Here is a 23,941-nt window from a genome sequence, read left to right on the forward strand (position 1 = left end):
AGTTGATTCCTGTGAAGTTTATTTTGAAAAGACTGGAGCAGAAATTGACGCGTGTGTCACATGTTGCTGTACATTCGTAGGAAATCACATGAAAAATAACTTCCGTACTTAAGTTACGCCACTTCCGTAGTTATTTTAACCCAAACCACCATCTTTTCCTAAACCTAACCAAGTAGTTTTGGTGGTTTCGTGACAGCTCACAGGTAGAGCGGGTCGCCCACCAATTGGAAGGTTGGAGGTTCGATTCCCCGGCTTCTCCAGTCCACATGTTGAAGTGTCCTTGAGCAAGATACTTAACCCCAAATTACTCCCTCTGCCATCAGTGTGTGAATGGATGAATTCTGACATGTAGTGTAAAGCGCTTTGAAAGGTCGGACGACTAGAGAGGCGCTGTATAAATGCAATTCATTTAACTCTCTTTTTACCAAGTTGTTTCCTGTGAAGACTGAAGTTTATTTTGAAAAGACTGCACGCATGTAACGAGCGTAAATTGACACGTGTTGCTGGACATTCGTAGGAAAACGCACAAAAAATGAGCAATAACTTTTGAAAGATGTCATACGAACCGCTGTATGCAAGGTTACGTTTCAGGCTTCATTACTTTGAGCCCTACTACCAAAGTTGTCTTTCCCTCCATCAGTATTGAGTTAGTGGCAGACGTTTCAGAAGCAGATATCTTAAAAACCACACACATAAAAGTAGTTTCAACTGTGGGAAGTCCAGAGAAAAAAGAGACTTGTGAGGTGGACAGAACTTGAGTTGAGTAAAACATGCAGCTTTCTCTTCTTTTGGGTCGTTTCGTTGCCGAGGATGATGAGCGTGAAGAGCTGAACACACTGGAGGAGGAGACACTCCCTGCTAATTAGGTTAAAGTGGAGCACCATCTCTCCACTTACTGTGCAGGGAAACATAATGGGTATGTTATTTAGCTGTGCCTCTCGGTGTCAATATCACCGCCTCTCACACGCTCCGCTTCGATCATCTCTCCACTATGAAATGTTGCCGCACTTTATGAAACCGGGTCAAAGGCTCACAAGCAACAGATCCTCCCCCAACGTACACATGCACACATACACCAACACGAGCATTTAATAATTCATCAACATACCAACATTTCACTGAATGTGACCGACACGCTCGGTAGCAAATGTGTGTTAATGTCATTTAGCCTTCAGTCTAGGCTGATGAAGACGAGATGTATGGGAGGTAATTAGAGTGTATCTGTGAGTAAATATGTGCATGTGTCATTGCTCTCCCTCTTCGCCATCTGCTCCCTCCAACTTACTCACTCCTGTTTCTGCTTTAGATCACTCTCTGCCCTCATTTTTTATTCTCTCCCCCGGTGTTCACTTTCCAACATCTGTTACCCCCCTCTCCTCCCCCCATCATGCTCTCCTTCCCACTCTCTATCTGGCTTCTTTTTTTGCCGACGTAGATGTTTGTCTGGCTGACTCACGTATCTCACGTTCCCTTGTGGCAGATGTAGCGTGATGGACACATCAGGCTTTTGTGTGATAATCCCAAAAAGGTTTTTATAGTCTTCTGGCAGTTTGCTTTAACCAACACATATCTGTATATCTGGTCATGTCTAAATTAGGGCTGACTACTTTCATTATCTATATATCTACCGATCAGAACAGACCTGGTTTCTGGGCTGTTTGTTGGACGAAAACAAAGACATTTAAATACGTAGGAGCTTGGATTCAGGGAACAGTTTTCTCTGTTTTCGAACGTTTAACAGGCCAGGCAATTAAGCGATTATTTGAAAAAAATATTTAACAAGTATAATTATTTAAAATTGTGTACAAATAGTCACAAAAAAAAGAAAAATGATAAGTTTCCAGAAACCAAGGTGACATTGTTAAATGATTTTGTTTTGTCTACCCAACAGTCCAAAAGCAGTCCAAGTAAATCCTCACATTTGAGAAGCAAGAGAATTTACAGACAATTTTCAATTTCTAATTTTTGCTTTCTAAATTCCTTAAACTATCAGTTTATTTAATTGAATAATTTAGAGCAGAAATGATTCGCAGATTAATCAATTAGTCAAACGACAGAAAATCAGCAATACAGTTTCAATAATCAATTCATTGTGACGCAAAACTGCCAGAAATTCACTGGTTTCAGCTTCTCAAATTTAGATATTAGCTGTTTTTTCTCCGTTTTCTGATAGTAAGTTTGTGATAGTAAACTGAAAATCTTTGGATTTTACACAAAATAAGGCATTTGAAGACATCTCCGTGTGTTTAGGGAAATTGTGATGGACATTTTTTTGCTATTTTCTGGTTTAAAATAATAATTGAGATGCCCTGAAGTAGTTGTTTCAGCAGTGTAAATATCAGTGTGTGTACTGATTGAAGGACTGTAACTTTCACCAGTTATTAAAAACATGTTCTACATAATAATCTATTATATATTTGGATGAGTGAGGAGGTGATGTAAAGGTGAATTAAGAGTGAATACTTGTTGGATCTAGCTTCATGTGTCCACGCTGACAGGACTCACATGGCGTCATGGCATCAACATGTAAAGAATGCATGCGTAATGCGTTAGCTGCTTGAGGAGGAGCACATGGTCAGGTGGGCTGCTTTAACTGCTTTAATCCTCCGGTCTGCAGCAGCAGGAGTAAGCTGTGCATTCAATGTTGTTGTTGTTGTATCGGTCAGGGAGGGAGTGAGGGCAGGGCGGGCAGGGCGGACCACCCAGCTCCCCTCAGCTGTGATCTTGATGGGATATCTGACCCTCGAGACGTCTCCGAGTCCACCTGCTCTCGTCTCTGGACTTCCCGAGACTGTTTCCACCTCAAAAGCCCACAACAGGTGTGACCTCTCTGATCTCCAGCCGCCGTCTCCCACCCCCAACTCTCATGTTATTAATTAGTAACCGACATGAGAGCACAGATAACTGCTCATAGGTCGACTCACACTACACACACTCACACATCGCTATGCCAGCCGCTGCAGCCAAAAAGAAAGTGTATTTGTATGTGGCTGCATGTTGAGTCCCCACCCTGTGGGCTGTGTACCATCATGTGTCCCAGGGGGCTCTTCCACACCCAGCTGCTGTTAGACTGCTGGGTTGTAGCTGCCCTCTTGTGGTGGCTGGGTGGTAACTACAACTCTAAATAGGCCTTTAGGTTCAGTGGCACTGGGATTTACTGGATATTAAAGTCAAAATTAATCTGCTTAAAACAGCTACGTCCCGTTTTTCACTTTTTTTTTTTAGCAGAATCCAGATTACTGATCTGTCTAGACGGAGACATCGACTCCATCACTGTACATCAGTGTCAATATCTAATGCCTTGTCAGTTTTTTTGGCCTGTTCTTTTTTATCAGATGTTTCCTGTTTTAAACCAGGAAACGTTTCAAACTTTAGACTATATTTTAGTTACATAAAGTCCTTTCTTTCAAAAAAAAATTGTTTTCAACCATTGTGTCCCCTTAAAATGGAGTGATGTTGACATGTGACCCCGTCGGTTACAGGTTCAGTGAGTCATTAGCAGTAGAGCTGCAACAATTTATCGTTTAATTGTCAGCTATTAAATTAATCGCCAACTATTTTGATATTTAATTAATTGGTTTTTAATCATTTTTTATGAAAAAAAAGTCATAATTCTCTGATTCCAGCTTCTTCATTGTGAATATTTTCTGGTTTCTTTCTTTACTCCTCTATGACAATAAACTGAATATCTTTGAGTTGTGGACAAAACAAGACATTGGAGGACGTCATCTTGGTTTCTGGACAATATTTGTCATTGTTTTGTGTTGTTAATTGATTTCCAATAATAAATATATACTTACATTTGCATAAAGCAGCATATTTGCCCACTCCCATGTTAATAAGAATATTAAATACCTGACAAATCTCCCTTTAAGGTACATTTTAACAGAAACAAATGTGCGATTAATCGCAATATTATAATCAATATAAAATATTTTAATCGATTGACAGCCCTAGTTTGAATTCTTTTACAGCAGGCTAAAACTGTCCAGTATTTCTCAAGAAGTTTTTTGAAGAAAGAATTAGAAAAAGTATGTTTTTGATTCCCTCCCATCCCCTTCCTCACATCGTGACCCCTCACATTTATCTTGTAAATCCTTTGAGAGCTTGGAAACCACTGCTGTGCATCATACATAGTTCTGTGGTTCGCTTTTTGTCATTTATAGCACCAGTGTGATGACACAGATAATTGTGGCTGCTGCATCAACACATAAATCTCCCATCATGCCACATGTTGAGTCGGTACAGTGTTTCTCTCACCAGTAGGGGACAGGGTTCACACTCTGAGCTGAGGACGCTTCTCTTAAAGCTGCAGTGGCTAGAAATGAAGCAAATAAGATATTTTTATAAAACGGTCACTATATCCTGACAGTAGGGCATGAGACAGGTAATCTGAAAATAATCATGTGCCTCTGTGTCCTCCGGTGCTCCTAATAGCATCTGCAAGGTTTCACAGACCGGAGGAAAACAACCATCCAGAGCTGCCGTCTCTGAGCAGCTGTCAATCACTTGCAAATCAAACGGTCAAACTAGGCAGCGTTGATCAAATGTTGAGATCAGTTGAGGAAATACCAAACACCGCTCACCAGCCGGAGCACAGCCAATAGGAACGCCCTCTCTGAAATGACCTGTGATTGGCCAAAGTCTCCTGTCACGTGCTAGATTTTCTAAAGCCTGTAAACAGAGCCATGAGGAGGAGCAGAAGTCTAGTTTTCTCTCAGAACACTTTAATTACAATATGCTGAAAGGTTATTATGGCATTTTTGCCCAATGATGCCAAAAACATTCTGCCTACTGCACTTTTAATTCCTTCTTGTAAAGTCCTTCATCTCTTTCTTGGCTTTGTCGTGTCCATGTTTAGGACTTTCATTGTGAGATCAACCGCAGCCTGTCCTTCACTGACCCTCCCTGGACTTTTTCTGAATTGTCGCAGCCTGTGTTTAGAGAAAACACCCCATCGTTGTGTCTGCAGCCGGGTTTGTTTGTGACACGCCAACTAAAGGCTCACTCTTCTCTTTTCCTGTGTATTTCCCGTCGAGCCTCGGCTTATTCCTCCTTCTCACACCTCTGTCATTTTAATGTGTCGGTGCAGTGGACAGGAGAGGACTTTGTTTTTATCCTGCAGTGGAAAAAAGAGAGGATTGAGGCCTCTGTGTGTTAATCTGTTGGCCCACAGTCATGTTATGAGTGTGAAGGGGATTAAAACATATCACCAAACTAATCTGTCCGTTACACCGACAACCGTCTCCCTCCCTCCTTCCTCACCCCTCTCACTTTTCCACTGTTTGTTATCAGAGAGCAGAGGGGGCCGAGGGCGGGAGGCAACGAAGCATCGCTCCTCTGAGATTAGCAGCACGTGTCGGCCTTTGATTTCCCGACTTTCAAGAGCTTTGAGCTGCCAGCTTATGGTGAAAAAGAGTCTGTGTCGTCTCCAGGGTGCAGCGTGTGTTTACCCAGCCATCAGATAGTCAGATAAGGGAGGTTTGGTGCAGTGATGTACATCAGGCCCACATGCAGGTGATGGATGTGTGGCCTGCTCGGGCACGCTTCAGCCCAAACAGTGTGGCACACAGGTGGGAGGGGGTGCTATTGTCACAACCCTTCATGTGTGTCCTCCATGTAAACTGTAACTCAACGCCTTTTTGTTCATTTCTCTTTTGTCAACCCGCTCTTCACGCTCATCCTCCCTCTTTTTGTAAATGCCTCCATGGTTCACGGGAAGGAGGAAGAGAAAGAGAGGGAGCCGGACACACAGAGACCTTTTGTTTCCAAATTAGGCACCGCTCCCCTCCTCGCCAAAACTAACTGTTATTGTGAAAAATGTGATATGAAATCCCCGCTCTGCGCTGCGACTGTGAAATGGAGCCCTTGTGTATTATCAGATATTAAACCCTCGTCTGGCTTTCCACCGGAGATGATGCTGCCGTCTGTGATTTCCTCGGGTGTGGTCTCCTCTCACGTCTCTCCCTCCTGGAGGAGAATCAGACCTCCTCTTGCGCCCGCCGGTGATCCACTTGTCTCCCCGCAGGGCGGCTCCGCCTGGCGGTGCGTTGAACCCAGACCTCTGGTCTGAACCAGAGAGAGAGACGAGAAACCCCCCACAGCCACAGCCTTCTGACTTTATGAGGAACCCTAATTACATAGTCTGGTGTATTTATACTCAGCTGTGACTCAGTGGCACATGTGGCCTGTGCTTTTGTGTGTGTGTGTGCATGAGAGACGCAGCCTTTGTGTTCACACGTGAACGGTGTGTGCATGTGTGCGTGTGTGTATTAGTGAAAGTGTGTGCTGACTCTATAAACTATTTAAACCAGGGATGAAGTGGAGTGTAGATCCACCTCAACCTAGTCTGTGATTACTGCGGAAAAGATCCTTTAAAGTGACGCTGTGTAACTTTTGAAAAGTGAAATGACACAATGTTCCTCTTGCAGATGAAAAGAGGAATTCGTAAACAGTAAAACGCACCATTGCTCAGTTCAGGACACTCTGGGGTTTTACCGCTACGGCCGTACGTGTTCTGGTATGCCCAGTCGCTTTTAATGGTATTAGCTGATGTGATGATGCTGAGACGTTACTGAGTCAGTTTTGATAATGTAAATATGATCATTAGGGTTATTTGGAGTTGGTCTTGGATGGAAAGTCTGTGTTGGAAAACTGGGGTTCATGGAGTTTTAATGACATGGGCGTTTGCCAGGCAGGGAGGTCTTAAACGAAATATCTAGTTGCATTATGGGAAGTGTAGGATCCGGGGGTTTTGGCGCTTGGCTGATACAAGCAGAGGACATTCACACCCACTTTAAGCACTTTTACACTTTTCATTTGTAGAACCAGGTGCGACTCTCTAAATGCTTCCCAGGAGAAACCATCTGAAAATGTGCTCTGTTATTCCTCTATTCAAACAATTATAGAATCTCTCCTCTCTCTATAACGACGAGCTTCTCACCCTGCCTTCGAGAGTGGCAGTTCAACTGTAAAAGAGCAAAACTCCAGTGCTGAAGTAACCTTTTAAAGCAACTGACAACACATCAGGAAAAACTTGTATCTTTTGTGTTTTCAGTTTCATTTCCTATTTATAGTTTTTGTTTTCTATAACTGCATATGTACGGCTGAACGATATGGCCAAAGTTTTATATCCTGATATAGGTCATTTCATATCTCGATACCGATGTATATCACGATACAGCACGTTTTCTGGTAATTCAATAAATAAATCATCTATATGAAATAGTCCATGTGGTTCACACAGGAGTGAATTTAAGATTTGACGAAGGAAAAATACTGAGTATTTTCTCATTAACAGTTTTAAGTGAAATTATAGAGAATAAATAAATATATGTAGGCCTAGTCTAGATCGTGATAGAAACAATATAGAAAAATAGAGACATTTTTATATCATTTTGACGATATATATTTTGTCATATTGCCCAGCCCCGGTTCATATATGTATTCTTGGCAGTGCACAAAACATTACTTTTTATAAAAGCTCATCTACAAAAAAAGCAAATTAGCTAATTTCTGTGATGTGGCATTGGACTATTCCTATAAAAAAACAGAAGTAAATAAAGTAACTCATAGGATAGGATCCTAAAGTTATCCTATAAGAGATCTCTCTTTATATAATAGTGGATATTTCCATTGTGATGTTCTTAAGCCCTCAGATTACGTTTCTTTTGATTTATCACCTCATCATGAATCCTAACCAACTATTCAGGCCTGCAGAGTGTGTTGTGGTAGCGTATCCAGAGGGTACAGTCTCTGCGCCGACAATGACGGCGCTCTCCAGTCGTGTTCGTACTTGCCCCGCTGTGCGGCAGGTGAAACCTGTCTAACCTCGTCGGTAACGGATGTGCGGAGCGTGTTAACAGCAATGAAAAGTCAGTCGGAGGCAACAACATGGTCACCTGTCTGCCGCTCTCGCACGGACCCTGGACGCCTGGCTGTTTGGTGAGAACTGTGCTGTGTGGGCGAGCGAGGTCACCTCTCTGACTGATTTAGTGGTGTGGTGTTTAGGTGTCATTGTGCTGTATGGGTGGAGAGGAGAGCGTGTGTGTGTGAGGGAGTTTGATAAAGAGGTCATGTTGACATCCAGTAGCGGCCGTTTTATTTTGAGAGCGCTCCTTGCTTTCCTCTTTTCCATTTTCTCCTCTCATTACCATCTTCCGTCCTCTGTATTTTCCCTCTGAAGCAGAAAAGAAAGGGAGTGAATCAGTGAACAAATGTTTTCTTTTCTCTTTGTGCTGGAAATTGGCCTCTTTCTCTCTCCCTGTTTTTTGTCTCCCCTCTGGGTGGAAGGGAGGCGGCAGAGGCAGGACTGGCTTTTGTGGAGTTTAGCGCCGGGATCACAGCTTTGTCACTTGTGTTTGTGTCGCTCACACACACACACACATACAATACAGCACACGTGCGACCACCAGGCTTTCTCTACAAAGATCTACAGTGGATTTAGCCTACAAGGAGATACGTCTGGTGATGTTCAGTTGTCTTGGATTAGAGTTCCAGTTAACTGTACATTACAGTTGTTTGTTTGCTGGTGATCGTCGGACCGGTTCATGTGGAGGGATCGTTTGGATACGGATTGAGTAACAAGAACAAGGAAGAACGAGAAAGCAAAATAGAGAGTCAGGGATGAAATAGCTGATGCTCGCGGTGATAAAGAGTGTTTGGGTTAGAGATGACAGTTAGATGAAGGGATTTGTTTGGCACTAGAGAGAGAGGGAAGAAAAGAGAGAGAGAGAGAGAGGGCAGTGGGAGGGAGGAGAGACAGAGGATCCAGCCCTCTGGGACAGCCGTGTGTGTTTTGGGGGTGGACAGAGTGGCTTTGTATGCAGAACATCACCGGACACCAACGGGAGGGACGCTGTCAGTTGTTCTCTGTGTGTGTGTCTGTAGTGAAACCAGACCTACCTCTGATCCCAGCGCCACACACACTCCTCCATCTGCTGCCCAGGAGGCTGCCTTCTGCTTCCTCTGAGAGGGTTTGGATGTGAGTGAGAGTCTTGGAGGTCTGTGATGTGGAACTTGTGGGATTAAACTTTCTGGAGCGATGGATCGGAGCCAGGAGACGGGAAGCTCAGATTCTTGATTGACTGGAGGATCCCAGAGGAAAACCACCCCATCTTCTCTTTCGCTTGATCGTCTCTTCTACGTCTGGACGTTGTCTAAGGGGCTTGTGCAGAGTGTGTGTGTGTGCAGCCCATGCGGGCGGTGAGGGATGCGGATCTGAGGAAACTCCACGCCCCGATGCCCGCTGCTATGCTCCCGTGCCCTACGCCGGCCGGGTCTGACTGGAGCTTCCAGAACCCGGTGGGGGTGGACTGCAGCTCCCCTGAGCCTCGCTGCATCTGGCTGGCGGTGCTCCGCAGCGCCACAGGTTCAGTGCCGCCGCCCGCGACGCCCGCCATGCCCATTGGGCAACGCCAGAGCTCTCACCAACCCAGGGTAAGGAGAGGTCACCGGGTCTTCCTCTCGCGGCCGGACAGGGAGTCGTTGATTTAAAGTCTTTCGCTGCTCGGTGGACTCTTTCGTGATTTTTCAGATTAATTATTTAACCTTTAAAAATGTCGGAAAATAAGGACCCCACATGTCATCTAGTTTAAAATCAGTTTAAAAGGTTTTCATTAGGACTGTCAAAGTTAACGTGATAATAACACATTAACGCAAATTTGTTTTAACGCCACTAATTTCTTTAACGCATTAACGCAATCAATCTTCCAGAGGTTGTAGCAGGCTCAGTTTTAAAGCTAGAGTGAAGATACTCGTATCATAAAACCTAATGAATCCATTGGTACCAACCATGTCATACTAGCATGTCGTGAAGGAGGCTAAATAACGTTCCAAACTTGCGCTAAATTTTGGCGAGGAAAAACTGGCACGGCCATTTTTCAAAGGGGTCCTTTGACCTCTGACCTCAAGATATGTGAATGAAAATGGGTTCTATGGGTACCCACGAGTCTCCCCTTTACAGACATGCCCACTTTATGATAATCACATGCAGTTTGGGGCAAGTCATAGTCAAGTCAGCACACTGACACACTGACAGCTGTTGTTGCCTGTTGGGCTGCAGTTTGACATTGAGCATATTTTTTATGCTAAATGCAGTACCTGTGAGGGTTTCTGGACAATATCTGTCATTGTTTTGTGTTGTTAATTGATTTCCAATAATGAATATATACATACATTTCCATAAAGCAGCATATTTGCCCACTCCCATGTTGATAAGAATATTAAATACTTGACAAATCTCCCTTTAAGGTACATTTTGAACAGATAAAAATTGTCATTAATTTGCGATTAAATATTTGAATCGATTGGCAGCCCAAGTTTTCATGCAATATAAGATCTGCAAATTCTCACATTGGAGAAGCTGGAACCTATGAGTTAAAACAATCAATTGATCGTTAAAAATTGTCGCTGTTAACTGTCAACTCGTCTAATAATCATAAATGAGAGGACCACGTAAGCAGCTCCTTCTGCGTTTTACATACTAAGATGATTATGCAAATGTATTGTTTGTTGCCGGCGGGGAATTCTGTGGTCATCCAGAAATAAGTTTACACACACACACGCAGCGTGATATCAGCAGAATCCTCTCCAGAAACCGCTGTGTGGGATGTTGTCAGTCACGCATGTCAACAAAGTCTCCGTGTAACTGTCCCCATTGTTTAAAGTCTGTTAACCACTCAGCTGTTGACAGCTTCTTTAACCTTTCAGTGCCTCTGAGCAGACAGTTGTGTTGCCTTCAGGCGCTCACTGTTTGTGTTTTAGACTTTCCGGGAAACGATGTGGCGACACTTTGTGTTGATGGATTTAGATGCCCAGTTAGATTATTACTGTCCTCAACATGAAATATACTGTTGCTTTAAATATTTCCATCAGCTGTTACTCACCTATGGGCTTGTTTATCCCGTCAGGAGTGGTTTTATGTGACACATTTTACTCTGATTTTCCTGATTATTTGGTGTTTGGCAGGTTTTCTTTGTGATGGGAGAGAGGTAATGGTAAAAAGGTGTGTAAACAGTGATCATTACAAGGCAAATAGCCACAAGGACAAAAAGAAGCTATACATTTTAATTAAAAAATGTAAAAATATTAAATTATTCATCATTTTATTTCTTTAATGACCATTTCATTATGTAGCTTACATTATCGTGAACACGCTTACAATGATATATACTATGAATTATGCATTAAAGTTAAAGTTAAACTACTTTCAGTCACTGTAAATATGGACAAAGCCTCCTCTCCATAACAATCTCTGCCCCACTTCTATTCCTCCACAGCTGACGGGTGTTTTCGTCTGTTCGTGTGGCATATTGACCCTTTCCTTCCTCGGAGGGGTTTCTAATTAGTGGCTAAAGACAGATGAAGGGGGGCTGCTAAGTGCCACTTTTAGCGAGGTGTTGTGGAAGAAGCTGAGTGATTTGCGCCTCACGTCTCCCAACCCCCCCATAATGCCCTCAGAATTCAGGGCATCACTTCCCCACATGATCTCATTTCACTGTGGGCGCTTATGTGGAATATTACCTCCTCTTTTTTTAACCCTTTTCCCTGGTTGTTGCCATCCAACCCCCCAACCCCCCACCCCCGATGACTCGTTGACACAGTTAAGAAATGCCACAATCAGGAATGTGAGTGTGGGGGGAGGAGAGAGAGAGAGAGAGAGAGAGAGAGAGGGTGTATGAACACAGCTGGGACAAACACACACCGACTGTACACAGTTTGGTTAAAGGAGAGAGAGACATGATCACAGCTTTGCATCATGCCGTTTCTTTATCTCTACGTCAGATCATGATGACTTTATGAGATTCGTTTGTTGTAGTGTCGTTGAGATTTCCTCGGTGATCACAAGATCGACTCCCATCTCTGTACCATGAGCGTTGTTTATTTTTTTCCAGTGTGCATTTATTAAAACCTACAGCAGCACTCACACCCAGAAAACCCCCCTCACAGTGTAAAGACGAGTTAAATCCATCATCAAGTCACATTTATAAGAATTCACATGATATAGAAAAACATGCCTGCACAAAAAGATTCCACAGATGCCAAAAACTTATTTCATGTCAATAAGGTTGCTAAAATGTAAAAAAAAGCAAACATAAGTCCATCGTCAGGATATATTTTTTTCTGTATTATGGGACAAACCTTATATATCTCCTCGATAAGTGGTTGTGTCTAAAAGCAAATTACCAAAATGTGCCAAAACGACCTATCCTAACCTTAAGTATTCAAGGTCAATGCGTAACCATAACCATCTCGCAAGAGTTTTGCAATTTGCGTGTTAAGGCCCTGACACACCAAGCCGACAGTCGGCCGGCGGCCAGTTTGGAACCGTCGATGAGTGTCCGTCGGAGTAGTTTTTGCGGTGTGTACAGCATCGTCTAGTCTGCCCGTGTCGGAGATTTTCCGGCCGATTCAGCCCATCGATGAGAGAAATCACTCTGGATGTTCAGCTTAAACAAATCAGTGCACGAGAAGAGAAACTGAAGTGAGGAAAGCAAGCCAACGAGTAAAGTCAGGAGGACAAACACAGAAGGCTCTTCTTGTTTTTCATCTTCATCTCATCTGATCATTCCAACACTGATATTTCACAGCTACATGGCCATCTGGAATGAACACCTGCTGGTGTGGTGAGTTTTTCATCTCACGCAGGCGCAGATCGTACGTGCTAACTGGCCGTCGTGAGGCGAGGCAACAGTCGGCCTTCATCGCTGCTAGTTCTTTGATGTTGGGTTGGTGTGTCTCTTGGCCTTCTACGTTCTAGCCACATCCTCGATACATGTAATAAAAAGTTCCATATTGTTAATTGCATGTAAATCATAATTTAATGAACTCTTTTTGTGGCACTTCCCCCTCTTTCAGACAGTAGAAGGAAGGATAAAAAGTCCCCGGTCGGATTTAAACCCACATCACGTCGTTACACACTAACTACATGCCACGAGCCTCTGCCCACCGAGCTCACCAAGTCATCCTGTAAAAGTTATTCTCAACCTGCAGCTCCTCCTCCTCCTCCTCCTCCTCCTCCTCCTCCTCCTCCTCCTCCTCCTCCTCCTGGGCTGAGGAGTTAAATCAGAGCAGCCAAACAACAACAACCATCACATCCAGTATATTAAAAAAATTCCAGCCATCACTGGCAGCGATGAGTCAGTTAGACAAAAGACAAGTACAATATGTTTCGCTGTTCAAGTAGAAAACCCTGTTTAACCGACATTGCATCATCACCTGTCGGCCTAGTTGAGCCGACTATGAGGTTGAACTGGTTTTTGAGTACACACATTGTATCCATATTGACACGGAGGTGCGTGCAAACGCACACACAGCCTTACATTCACGGCTCATAAAACATCTTGTTATGCAAATTACAGAGCGATGTGCAGTCTTTATTTTGAATGCTCGGTTCAGAAGGCCGGTTGAGTACTTTGGTTGGAGTGTCAGGAGCACGACGGGATATTCACACGCTCATCATGCATCTCCTTCACCAGACATAGGATGCATTTAGAGGTGCTGCAGCACGCCCTCTGTGTGGCCGGTGAGTCCAGGAACCATCGCCGTCCCTTTCCTGTTTCCTCTTGGCAGCCCGGCTCAGGGGGCCGTGGGCAGCAGACAGCTATCAGGATTAAAGGCTCGTCAGCATTTGTAGCGTCCGTAAAGCTCCACTTTTCAAACAGGTTGCAGCTCTCAGCTGTTTAAAAGAGCATTATTGTTCTGGGCTGCTGGGGTTTTAGCAGAAGCCCCGGCTCCCCGACGGCCGCCGCATTCCTGCGTACTGCTTTGGAGCGAGTGGATAAGTGAGGAGCTAACCAACACGTACTGATGACAATATCCTCATGTCCTAGAAAAGCCTCTTATGAACAGAAAATCCATTTATACAGGATTTTATGAAAGATTATCACTGACACTGTTTATTCTTTAAACATTTTTTATGTTTTAACAAAGCTTTTTGGCACGACAAGTTTTTATTAAATTTCATTGTAATCCTGTCAGAAGGACAAGCTCTGCTCTCCACTTAATGATATGCTCTCTAATTGAAATCAGGAGGGGATATATCCACAGGGAAGAGCTTCTGTGTGTGTGTTCGCACACCACTTTACCCACTTAACACACACTCAAAGCAGGAAGCCGTCGTGTGGCGTTACAAGCTGCTCTGCATATTCAAATGCGATCGTTTCTCAGGGCGTCTTTTTTGTGTGTGTTTGTAATGACATCATTCAGGTGGTAATGGATCCCTCAGGGCTCCGTATTATCTGAAGGGTTTATTTTGTTATTCTAATTTGCTTCAAGAGGCGAGAACGTGTCGGGAAAAAAAGAGTGTGAAAGGGAGAAATTCCTAGTAGAAGAAGAGGAAATACCAAATGTCTTCTTTTCGCTGCATAACAGGAGCGAGGTTTCCCTTTTCGGTGCCCTAAGCCTGCATAGGAAGGAAGTCAAGTTTAGACTTAAAAAACCACAGAACATTTTTTCCAAGTGTTGGTTAAACTGAGTGTCTGGAGAGTCTAGAGCATGTCAGCAAGTTTTTTTTTGCTTTTGGGTAAAACCGGTAGAAGACAAACTGGTCAAGGGGACAGGTACGAGAGAGGGTTTTTTCCTGGCTTCAGGGGGAAATGGTGAACTGTAGACTCGGCACATCCCACACAGTCCAGAGCCGCCGAGTGGGAAACAGTGCTGGCTCAGAGACCCAGTTAGACCCTGTGTGTTTTGGGTAATCACAGGGTTTGGTATTCCCAGCGCCGGGAGGGGCCATGCGGTCGAAACCGGCGTGCTGGAGCCTGTCCCTCGCTGGGGCCCGATACTCCTCCTCTTCGTCCTTTCCTCATCCTTCTCCTCTCTTTCACTCTCTCTCTCTCTCTCTCTCTCTCTGTGCTCCCTCCCCTCCTCCGCCGGTTACAGTGTGTGTGCTCCGACTTGTCCAAGCCAAACCGCTCCCTCTGAGGAATTCTCTTCCTCCTTTTCAACCCTCTACTGCTCTTTCATTTCCTCTCCTCTTTTCTTTTTCTTTATCATTTTTATTTGACACCCCAAACACTCCTTCCTCACGCACTCTTTTATGCTACTCTCATGCTGCACAATAGGCCTTGATGAGAAAATAGCAGGGGTTACTTTACATTGTTTAGGCTGCCAGACTAAAGATCAGAGTGTCACAAGGATTTATGTATCTTAATCTGCAAAATATACACTTCATATATACGTCAGAGTATGGTTTGGAAAGTAGTGTACATGTGGAAGAGAGGTTTTCTCCTCCACATGTATCTGCATGCTCATATTTCATAAAGAAACCTAAATATCCAAACTTATTTTTTCCTTGGATGTAAAGTAGGAGGAGGAAAATGTGCGGTAAAGGTCGGAAAGCATGTGGTGAGAGAGGAAGAAGAGGTGGAAGGGAGGAGAGGCGAGTGAAAGGAACATGGGAGGAAGGATAAAGAGGAGTGACCGAGTGGAAGTGCCTCCACGACGGAGAGTATAAGATCTCCCAGCGGTTTTATTTATAGGAGCATCTGGTTATCCCGCCCCGCAACGCTACCACACTTCCTGCCCCCAGCCTGCCACTTCCTGTTGTTGTGTGGCCACGTTACAGGCCCGTCAGGTCAAGTTTGTGTGCCTGTGTTTGTTATATATCAGTGTGTGTTTGTGTGTGGAAGGGGCACAGGAAGTGGGGAAACGTGGGGTGCACATGTTTGGGAGGGTTGCAGTCTAGACGTGTTCACCTCTGGCCCACTAACATTAACACACACAGTCTCACACTTGAAACTGCATTTAAAGAAATACTAAAGAGTTAAGGAGTTAGGCGTCAGCTGATAGTATTAGTTGAAAAGATTGTTTTCTTGTGTATCCTTTAAGAGCATGTTCACACATATCTTGTGCACCTATTTGTCTTTGTTTATTTGTAACCCTGGAGCGTTCTGTTTTTATTTCGTTCTGATTTATGCTGACAAGAAAAACATCACACCAAACCGCACCTAGAGCGCCGTAAACATATCTGTGTCTCCATGTCCTCGTGGTCTGAGACGCTGATTTATAACTCGTATGAATTCAGATTTATCTGCTGATCATGGCAACTTTTTTCTTCCATCTTTCATCATCCTCTTTGTCATATTTCAAGGTCGGGTGAAATCCAGTGTGACTCATATTAAACCCGTTCCTCGTGAGCTGTTGATGGATGAAACCAAAACAGACAGCATTGTTTGGGAGCAGAGATGAGTGGTTTGTTTTTTAGAAAAGCTGTTGGAGCCCTAAACTTATATTAAAAGTGTAACAATTTGGTAATGATAGAAAATTAACTACAGCTTTAATTGCACACTGAGGTTATTTACTGTTCCTCGTTGAAGCATCTTAACCTGCACCAATCCCTTTATAACCATACTATAAAGTTATACTGCATAGTCTACAGTTCTGGCAGTTAGCTTACAAGAAATGAGTTTACTTTGCCCATTTTCATACTTGACATGCAGATGTCAGTCTAGGGTTGCAACTAGTTTTTTTACTAATACATCTGCTAATTAATCACTTAATCATCAGCAAAATGTTGAAAAACTCTCATCACAATTTCCCAGCCAACCAACAGTCTAAAAAACAAAGATATATAATAGAAAACTACAAAAATACAGCAAATATTTACATTTTAAAAACTGGAACCAGTGAATTTTGGGTATTTTTTGCTTAAAACTTAACTTGAATGATTAATGGATTATCAAAGTTGTTGTAGATTAATATTCAGTTAATGGACTAATCAATCAATTGACTAATTGTTTCAGCTCTACATTAAAAAACTATAACATGCTCATAAGATTTCATAAGTGACTTATAAAATGCCGTCGCTCTAGTGAGCTTCAACATACGCTGAAGCATTAGCACGGTGCAGTGATTGATTGATTGATTGATTGATTGATTGATTGATTGATTGGTTGGTTGGTTGGTTGGTTTGGAGACTGTTGAACTGCCTCGTTTTAAGTCAGTGGCAAGAAAAGTTTGATAGTGAACATGCAGCACAAGATAACTAAACCAAACTCCTCCTCCTCCTCCTCCTCACTCCTGCCTGTTTGGTCAGGTGATGGCGTTTGACTGACAGATGTGGGTCGTCGGGGCAGCATGAGGGTGATAGTTCTCACGTGTGTCTGTCAGCTGAGCGAGCTGGGCTTATTTACTCAGCTTCAGGAATGAGATATTTTGAGAGCGGCTGGAAATCTGCCTTTATTCCCCCACTAGGAGTCCAGATTCCCTCTGGACCGTCTCTCCCTGTGATAACGCCGAGGTCAGAACTGGGTTTGTCCGGTCTAGACGTGGCCCTGCTTGAGAGTGGACTCCTCAGATGTGTTTATGAGCTATTGTTCTGAGGCTGATCTGACTCTGAGGTACATTCAGGACTCCATGAGGAAACTGCTAATGTAATACCCAGCAGTCACCAGTCTGTCCGTTTGGAGTCGCCTTGTGCATCTCCAGGGAATCATAAAGTGTGTTGCATCTGGAAAACTGCAATATTTCTCCAGTGTTGGTGCTAATTATGGGAAAATACTGTTGAATCTCATCAGGATTTGAGGACAAACGGATATTAGATCATTTATGTCTGCATAGTTTTAGCTAAGAACACACATGTGAATACTCTGGGCATCCTAAATGTGAATTTCAAAACTGAATAACTACATATTTACACATTTACATTATATAAACCGTCCTGAATCTCACTGAATCTCTCTGTCTGTGTCCACAGGGTAAGGGGCGGAGGGATGGTCTCTCCTCAGCCGGTGACAACCCTCGGCCGCCGATGGCGACCCGGCCGGGAAGGGAGGGGGTCGGCGTGGGCTGGAAAGGTCCCCGGACGCTGGTCCTCCATAAGAACTCCCAGGGTTTTGGTTTCACGCTACGCCACTTCATCGTCTACCCTCCAGAGTCCGCCCTGCACACCAACCTCAAGGTGAGACCTACAGGTCCTTGAAAGATTTGAGTTTCAAGGTGTTGAATTATGTTAAATACAAACAGTCTTACGGACAGCTCTAGTGTTTCTCTTTCTCTTAATTTAGTGTTAAGTATCTTTTTTTTTCATCTTCCATGTTTATTTTTACAGCACACATGGTCTCCATTTCATCCGAGCTGGCATTTAAAAGCCTTACGTTTAACTTGCTGAACCTGGGACAGAGCCAATTTGAGCTCGGAGATAAAGCCAATCGTACCGGAGTCAAGGGTCAGGGAGGTTGAGCTGAACAAAATGAACTCACAGACGAAACAAGCCGATTGGAGACAACAGACAGTTAAAGGATTATTAAAGGAGGGAGGAACCAGATTTGGAGGCACTGGAGTGCCAGGGACTGAAAAATGAATTGTTTTTCAGGCCTTGTTTTGAGTCTCTGGTGAATTCGGGATTGTTGGTGTTTTGGAACGAGCCTCTCTGAGCGAGTGGTTATTTAGCTCTTTGAGGTGTGGGGGCAAACGGCTCCAGATGTGAAATTGAGGGATGTGGAGGGCAGGGGTGGGGTGAGCCAGCTGAAACAAGGCCTCTATTATTATTCTACCACCCCACCATCCAGCAGCTGCAGATAGGAACACAGATTGAATGAGATCTGTTGTGTTAGCCTGGTACCACTCTCTGGCAGCCGGGCCGTACCAGGCCGGGCCCAGACAATGGGCCCACTGCTGGCCTTTGGCCTCGGTTCTGTCCTCGTCTCCTCTGCCTCCAGGGTCACATGGTGTTTTGGGACAATCGGACCCATAGAGACGCCTGCTCTTATCTGAAGGGCCGTCGTGGAAGTCTGCCAAATTACCCTCATAGTGTCCAATTAACAGAGGCCTACCGGGGGCGTGACCCAGTTGGGCACTCATGTCAGGGTGTCTGCAGGTCCTGGAAGTCTTCAAGGGTCTTCAATTACATTAGATCCTTCTCCTGTGTGGTCCCAGCAGAATTCCTCTCTTACTTTGAAAATACCTAGAAGACCTTCATCTTCTGACATAATCCACCGAACATGCTATAATAATTAAATAATATTCTATGCACCTTTGCCGTGCTGTATGAACGTTAAACGTCAAATGCTAGTTGATTTCATGCATACAAAAACAATATATTACAGAGTAAAAACTGAAGTCCATGCATCAACAGAAGAGGTTAAAATAGACACAGAAAGTGTGTGATACATAAAGGCAAAAAGGCAACAAGAGGTGACAAAATTGTTATGCACTGTTTGTGATTACAACTTCTGATGACTTTAGTTTAAAACTGGCTATGGAGATGAGGGACGAGGGTTGTGAAATAATAAAATAGACTCCTTTTTCCAGACTCAGTCCACACAGGTGGCACCTTAAAGTCCAGCCGCATGCATAGCGCTAGAGAAGGTGCTTGTATTTGAATGTTTCTAATGTAATATAACAGCTTTATGCATCAGCAGAAAGGGAGATGTCTCATGAGCAATATTACATTGCTGATAAACAAACCTTTATCAGAAAAAAATATATTTGTCTGATTGTGAGACGTGTCATTTCTACATCTAGAATCAAAATCAACATTTCGATTTTGTAGCATTTAAGTTAAAGGCCCCGACACACCAGGCCATGGTGGGCCGACGGTCATTTTTGGGCCGTCGGTGAGCATCTGTCGCCCTAGTTTTTTGCGGTGTGTCCCGCATCATTGGCACTAGTCGCACGTGTCGGCAGCTTTCTTGCCGATTCAGAATTGGCTGAGAGTTATTTCCTCTCACGCAAGCTCAGAACATACGTACATTTGTCTTGGTGGTTTGGTCGGCCTTCGTCGTCGCTACTTCTTTGATGTTTGGTGTGTCTGGGCCTTAATACAGAACTGTCACTTTGACAAAGTTTGACCAAGTTATATTTCGTATTCGATTTTAGGGGACTTTAACATGTGATTCTTGGTGAACTGCTCAGATAATGAACTATTTTCATTCTTCTCCGTCTTTCAACGAGCAAAATTCGCGTTATGCATTTAAGAAATCTTACAATTAACCATCTGGGATGGGTAGTTTTATACATGTAAATAGTCCCTTCCAGCTGCTTCAGACTGTACAGGTGTGGACCCACTATGTACAGTATGTGACCCAGATCCCCACCTCTCCTCCTCTGCCCCGGATGCGTTCAGACTGAGGCTGCTCGGTCGTCGGGTCTCCCCAGCTCAGAGCTCCATTCTGGGGTCGGCAGCTCTCCTTTCTCTGCTTCTAAACCCCCCACCATTGTCTGCAGAGCCAGGAATGAGCCCACTCAGCGTAGCATAAAGCCAGGCAGCAGTCAGCCCACCGTGCCCCTAACCCCAAACTGTCCACTCAGCTCAGTATATGTGCGAGTGTGTGTTTGTGTGTGTGTGTGTGTGTGTGGGGACATGATCAGACAAACTGCAGTTATCAGATCTCACCACCAGCAGCTCTGCGTTTTTATGACACATGACGTCACGAGTACCTGCAGACGGTCCAACCTGAAAGTCAGTCCCTGTGTCGGGAGACATTAAAGACATTCAGAGCTCATAAAAGCAAACCGGTCTGTCTGTTGATGTTTGGATCAAGATGCCAGGAGATTGGCATCTGAGGAAGCTGGTTAATTAACATTGATTGTTGATCAACTGGGTTTATGAAAAGGGTTGATCTAAGGCAAAGTTCACTCAGCATTGTGAGCACTGACACCTGGTTCAAATTCTTTTTTCTTGACATGAAAGTTAAGAGTTTAAACTGTAGTTCAAGTTCAAGTTTCAGATTTATTTATCATATGCAGGTTAACACAGAGTCAATGGTATAATGAAATGTATAGGATGAGAGAACGGGTCAGCTCAGCACTAAAAGCAATATATAAGATAAGATAAAATTACAAGTGTAAGACAAAAAAGTGATGACATACATGTAAATCAAATGAAATACAGTACTATATACATATGAAAATGAGGATTGTGTGTGAAAGTAAGTGCTAGTTCCCCGACAGTATTGCAAAAATGTAATGAGAAAGAGGAATGAGATAAGTATATAGATAAATAATATAGCACCATATACATAAAGTGGCTCAGTAACAGCATCATGATGATGCAGTGCATTCTTATGTAAAAATAAAAAGTGCAGACAGCAGGTAAGAAGGAAAGTGATATAGTTTTATTAGTTGAGAAGCCTGTATTATATTGTGTTGAGTTCAGTGTTAAAACCTGGAGCATAAACTCTTCTGCTCGTTGTGTCGATGCTATAAAGTAAAAAGGAATTGTACTGAATTGCGTCCTGCAGTATCAGCATGTGTTAATAATATTCATGCCTGTGAAAGCAGACTTTTTTTTTGCCAAAATATCAACTACTGAATGACCCAAAATGTTCTCCAGCTGGCACATTATTATTATCGATCTTGAACATTTTTTTTGTGGTCCATTTTTTTTGGGCTTCTGCGTGTCTTGTTTGACTCTTCGGTCATTACTAGTAGCTTTTTCCACATCATGTTGAAAGCAAAACCTTTTCTGTCTTTTTGGGGATCTGGAAACCGTCGTGCGTGCTTTCATTACCTCAAGTCTTGACCACTGAAACTCTTTTAGATGCGTGTGTTTTCCCCTCACTGTCAGATCTCCGTCATCTATCCCACCTCTCTACAATTGTGTTTGAGTTCCCATTAGGGCTGAGCAATATGCAAAACATAAAATATCACAATATGTTTTTACCAAATACCTTGATATCAATATTGCGATGATATTTTAGGGTTGACTATTGGTGCTTTCACTAAATATTTACACAATGAGTTTTTTTGATAAATAATCATCAGTAATGTGGATATAATGACTAAGTGAGTAAAGACAAATAATACAACAGCTATAACAGTCTGTTAAGTTTAGGAAATTACAGCACTTTACTGTAATGCAGCCTTTAAAACCAAGAAAAGACAACACTTAAGCCATATTACCATATTCAACATTTATCATATCGTTATAATATTGATATATTGCCCAGCCCTAGTTCCAATAATTATTATTATTAACATGTATATTGTTTCAGTTTTGTCTGATACAGTGATTTACTTTTTAAGAATGATTTCATTGTGTTTTATATTTCTCTGTAGAACACTTTGATCTACATCGCTTGTTTTTCAATGTGCTCTATAAATAAATTTGACTTGAATGTGAGCAGTAATTCTGTCTGTTTCTGTCGTTTGCAGGATGAGGAGAACGGTAACGGAAAGGGTAAGTGTTTCTCTCTCTCTCATCAGACAGCAAATTAAAACCTGGTTCAGTGGGGTAACGATGATGTAATGAACTGGGATCTCCTTCATTCCCTCCGGTCTCCTCTGGTCTGCAGCCTGTCTGCGCCCCCTACAGGACACTATGCAGCACTGCGTCTAAAGTAGTCAAGTCCAACTGCACTTAGATATTCATATAAGAACAATAATATGTACTGAATATACTAATTAAGTATGAATAGATCCCTGTCCAGGAAAGTCATAAACACTCAAAACAGTTAATTGAAAAGGTTTCATCTTAAGCAACCTAAAGCTTTATTTCTAAAACGTTTACATGAATTAAGCTTTTTTTTATGATTCAGAGGGCACCATCTCTGATCTTTCTTTTTCTACCTCTTTGTCTTTTGTCATGCAGGGTATCAGAAAGGTCGACTGGAGCCGATGGACACCATATTTGTGAAGAGTGTGAGAGAAAAAGGTCCGGCCCATCAGGCGGGCTTGTGCACAGGTAAAGTGAACATATGGTGCCGGAGCATGAACGTCCTGATTTGCATTGGAAATCTATTGGGGAGCGCTCCGGTCATGTGACGCTGCCGACATGAGCAGATTCACAGGAGGAGGAGGAGGAGGAGGGGGGGAGTCGCAGAGAATAAAAACAGACCTTTTGTCATTAGCACTAGATTATGTAAAGAATCTTTAACATCGTTGGGTGATATAATATTAATAGTAATAACTTTATTTGTATAGCACTTTTCTAAAAAACAATGTTTACACAGTGCTTTACTTACAATAAAACCCAAAAGCAGCAACAATAAAACTGTAAATAAAAGCTAATATATGAGGAAAACAGATCAAAACAAAGACCCCTCAGTGATTCCAGTTCATAGGAAGTGATTCACATAAAAGTCTGTTTTATAAACATTTTTAGAAGAGATACATAAAACATTAAACTCATTTTACGAGACTAATTTCCTCAGGCAGTTTGTTCCAAAGTGCAAACGCCCTAATAGAGAAAGCAGCACAGTCACATTCAGTCTTGAGCCCGTGGAACAACCAAAAGGAAGTGTTTATCTTAGTGCTGTGTTGCGGCTCATAAATGTCAGCAAACATAGCGAGGGGCTAGACCTTTATGTGCTATAAAAAATAATCAGTAAAATCTTAAAATCAATTCTGAATCTCACTGGTAGCCAGTGCAGAAATGCTGAGACCAGAGTAATGTGGTCTCTATGTTTAGTGCCAGTTAAAGTTCTAGCTGCAGCATTTTGAACAAACTGGAGAGCTGATATTGATTTTGGACTGAGGCAGGTATAGAGAGAGAGTTGCTATACTGGAAACAACTATTTTTGAATTTGCTCCAGTATTGAGGGATAAAGTTAAAATGGCATTTGCACAGTGTCAATTAAGTTTAGTTTAGTTTATTTGAGAAGGGACCGTTCAAATTTATATCCACGATAGCAACATATTGCATTCCGTGAGCAGCCGCCGTCTACAGCGCTCTCCCTCAATACTGAACCAATTACAGAAATTGTTGTCCCTATTTGTCAGCGAGACACAAAAACATGGGAAAATAGGTTGAAAATACAGAAGAAGAAGACATCCAACGCTTAATGTCCTTGAGACGTTTTACAGATAATACAGATACCAGTATGACAACTCAAATGTTCAAATCCGTCTGAATGTGACAGAGCTATTGAAGTGTTCATATTGCAGTCTACTCCCAGCAGCTCAGACAGACCAAACTAGTACTCCAGTGTGCATGCTTTAACACAGGCTGTCACATCCAGAAAGTCACATGTCAGCATGCAAACACATGCACTCTCTG

At 43.0% G+C, this 23,941-nt stretch overlaps 1 protein-coding gene and 1 long non-coding RNA gene across 10 annotated transcripts in view; one reads left to right on the forward strand and one right to left on the reverse strand.

Moving 5' to 3' along the window:
• Nucleotides 1-23,941, forward strand: part of arhgap23a (Rho GTPase activating protein 23a) — an 83,088-nt gene that overhangs the window by 34,050 nt on the left and 25,097 nt on the right. For 3 of the 9 annotated variants that reach the window (XM_037793325.1, XM_037793329.1, XM_037793326.1), the window contains exons 1-4: nt 8,357-9,438; nt 17,699-17,902; nt 22,099-22,123; nt 22,535-22,627. In XM_037793325.1, coding sequence (XP_037649253.1) covers nt 9,196-9,438; nt 17,699-17,902; nt 22,099-22,123; nt 22,535-22,627 — 565 coding nt within the window. In that variant the 5' untranslated portion in view covers nt 8,357-9,195. Of the gene's footprint in view, nt 1-7,858; nt 7,945-8,356; nt 9,439-13,393; nt 13,526-17,698; nt 17,903-22,098; nt 22,124-22,534; nt 22,628-23,941 lie in introns of those variants that run through there. The other 6 variants (XM_037793334.1, XM_037793331.1, XM_037793332.1 and 3 more) reach the window with 5 other exon arrangements.
• LOC119502382 lies at nt 427-23,090 on the reverse strand. The gene is made up of 3 exons (XR_005210055.1): nt 23,080-23,090; nt 7,037-7,042; nt 427-568 (listed from the first exon to the last, which is right to left on the reverse strand). It is a non-coding gene; the product is annotated as an uncharacterized LOC119502382 (long non-coding RNA).

Source organism: Sebastes umbrosus, chromosome 14 (genome assembly GCF_015220745.1).
Source record: "Sebastes umbrosus isolate fSebUmb1 chromosome 14, fSebUmb1.pri, whole genome shotgun sequence".
Classification (NCBI taxonomy): Eukaryota; Metazoa; Chordata; class Actinopteri; order Perciformes; family Sebastidae; genus Sebastes; species Sebastes umbrosus.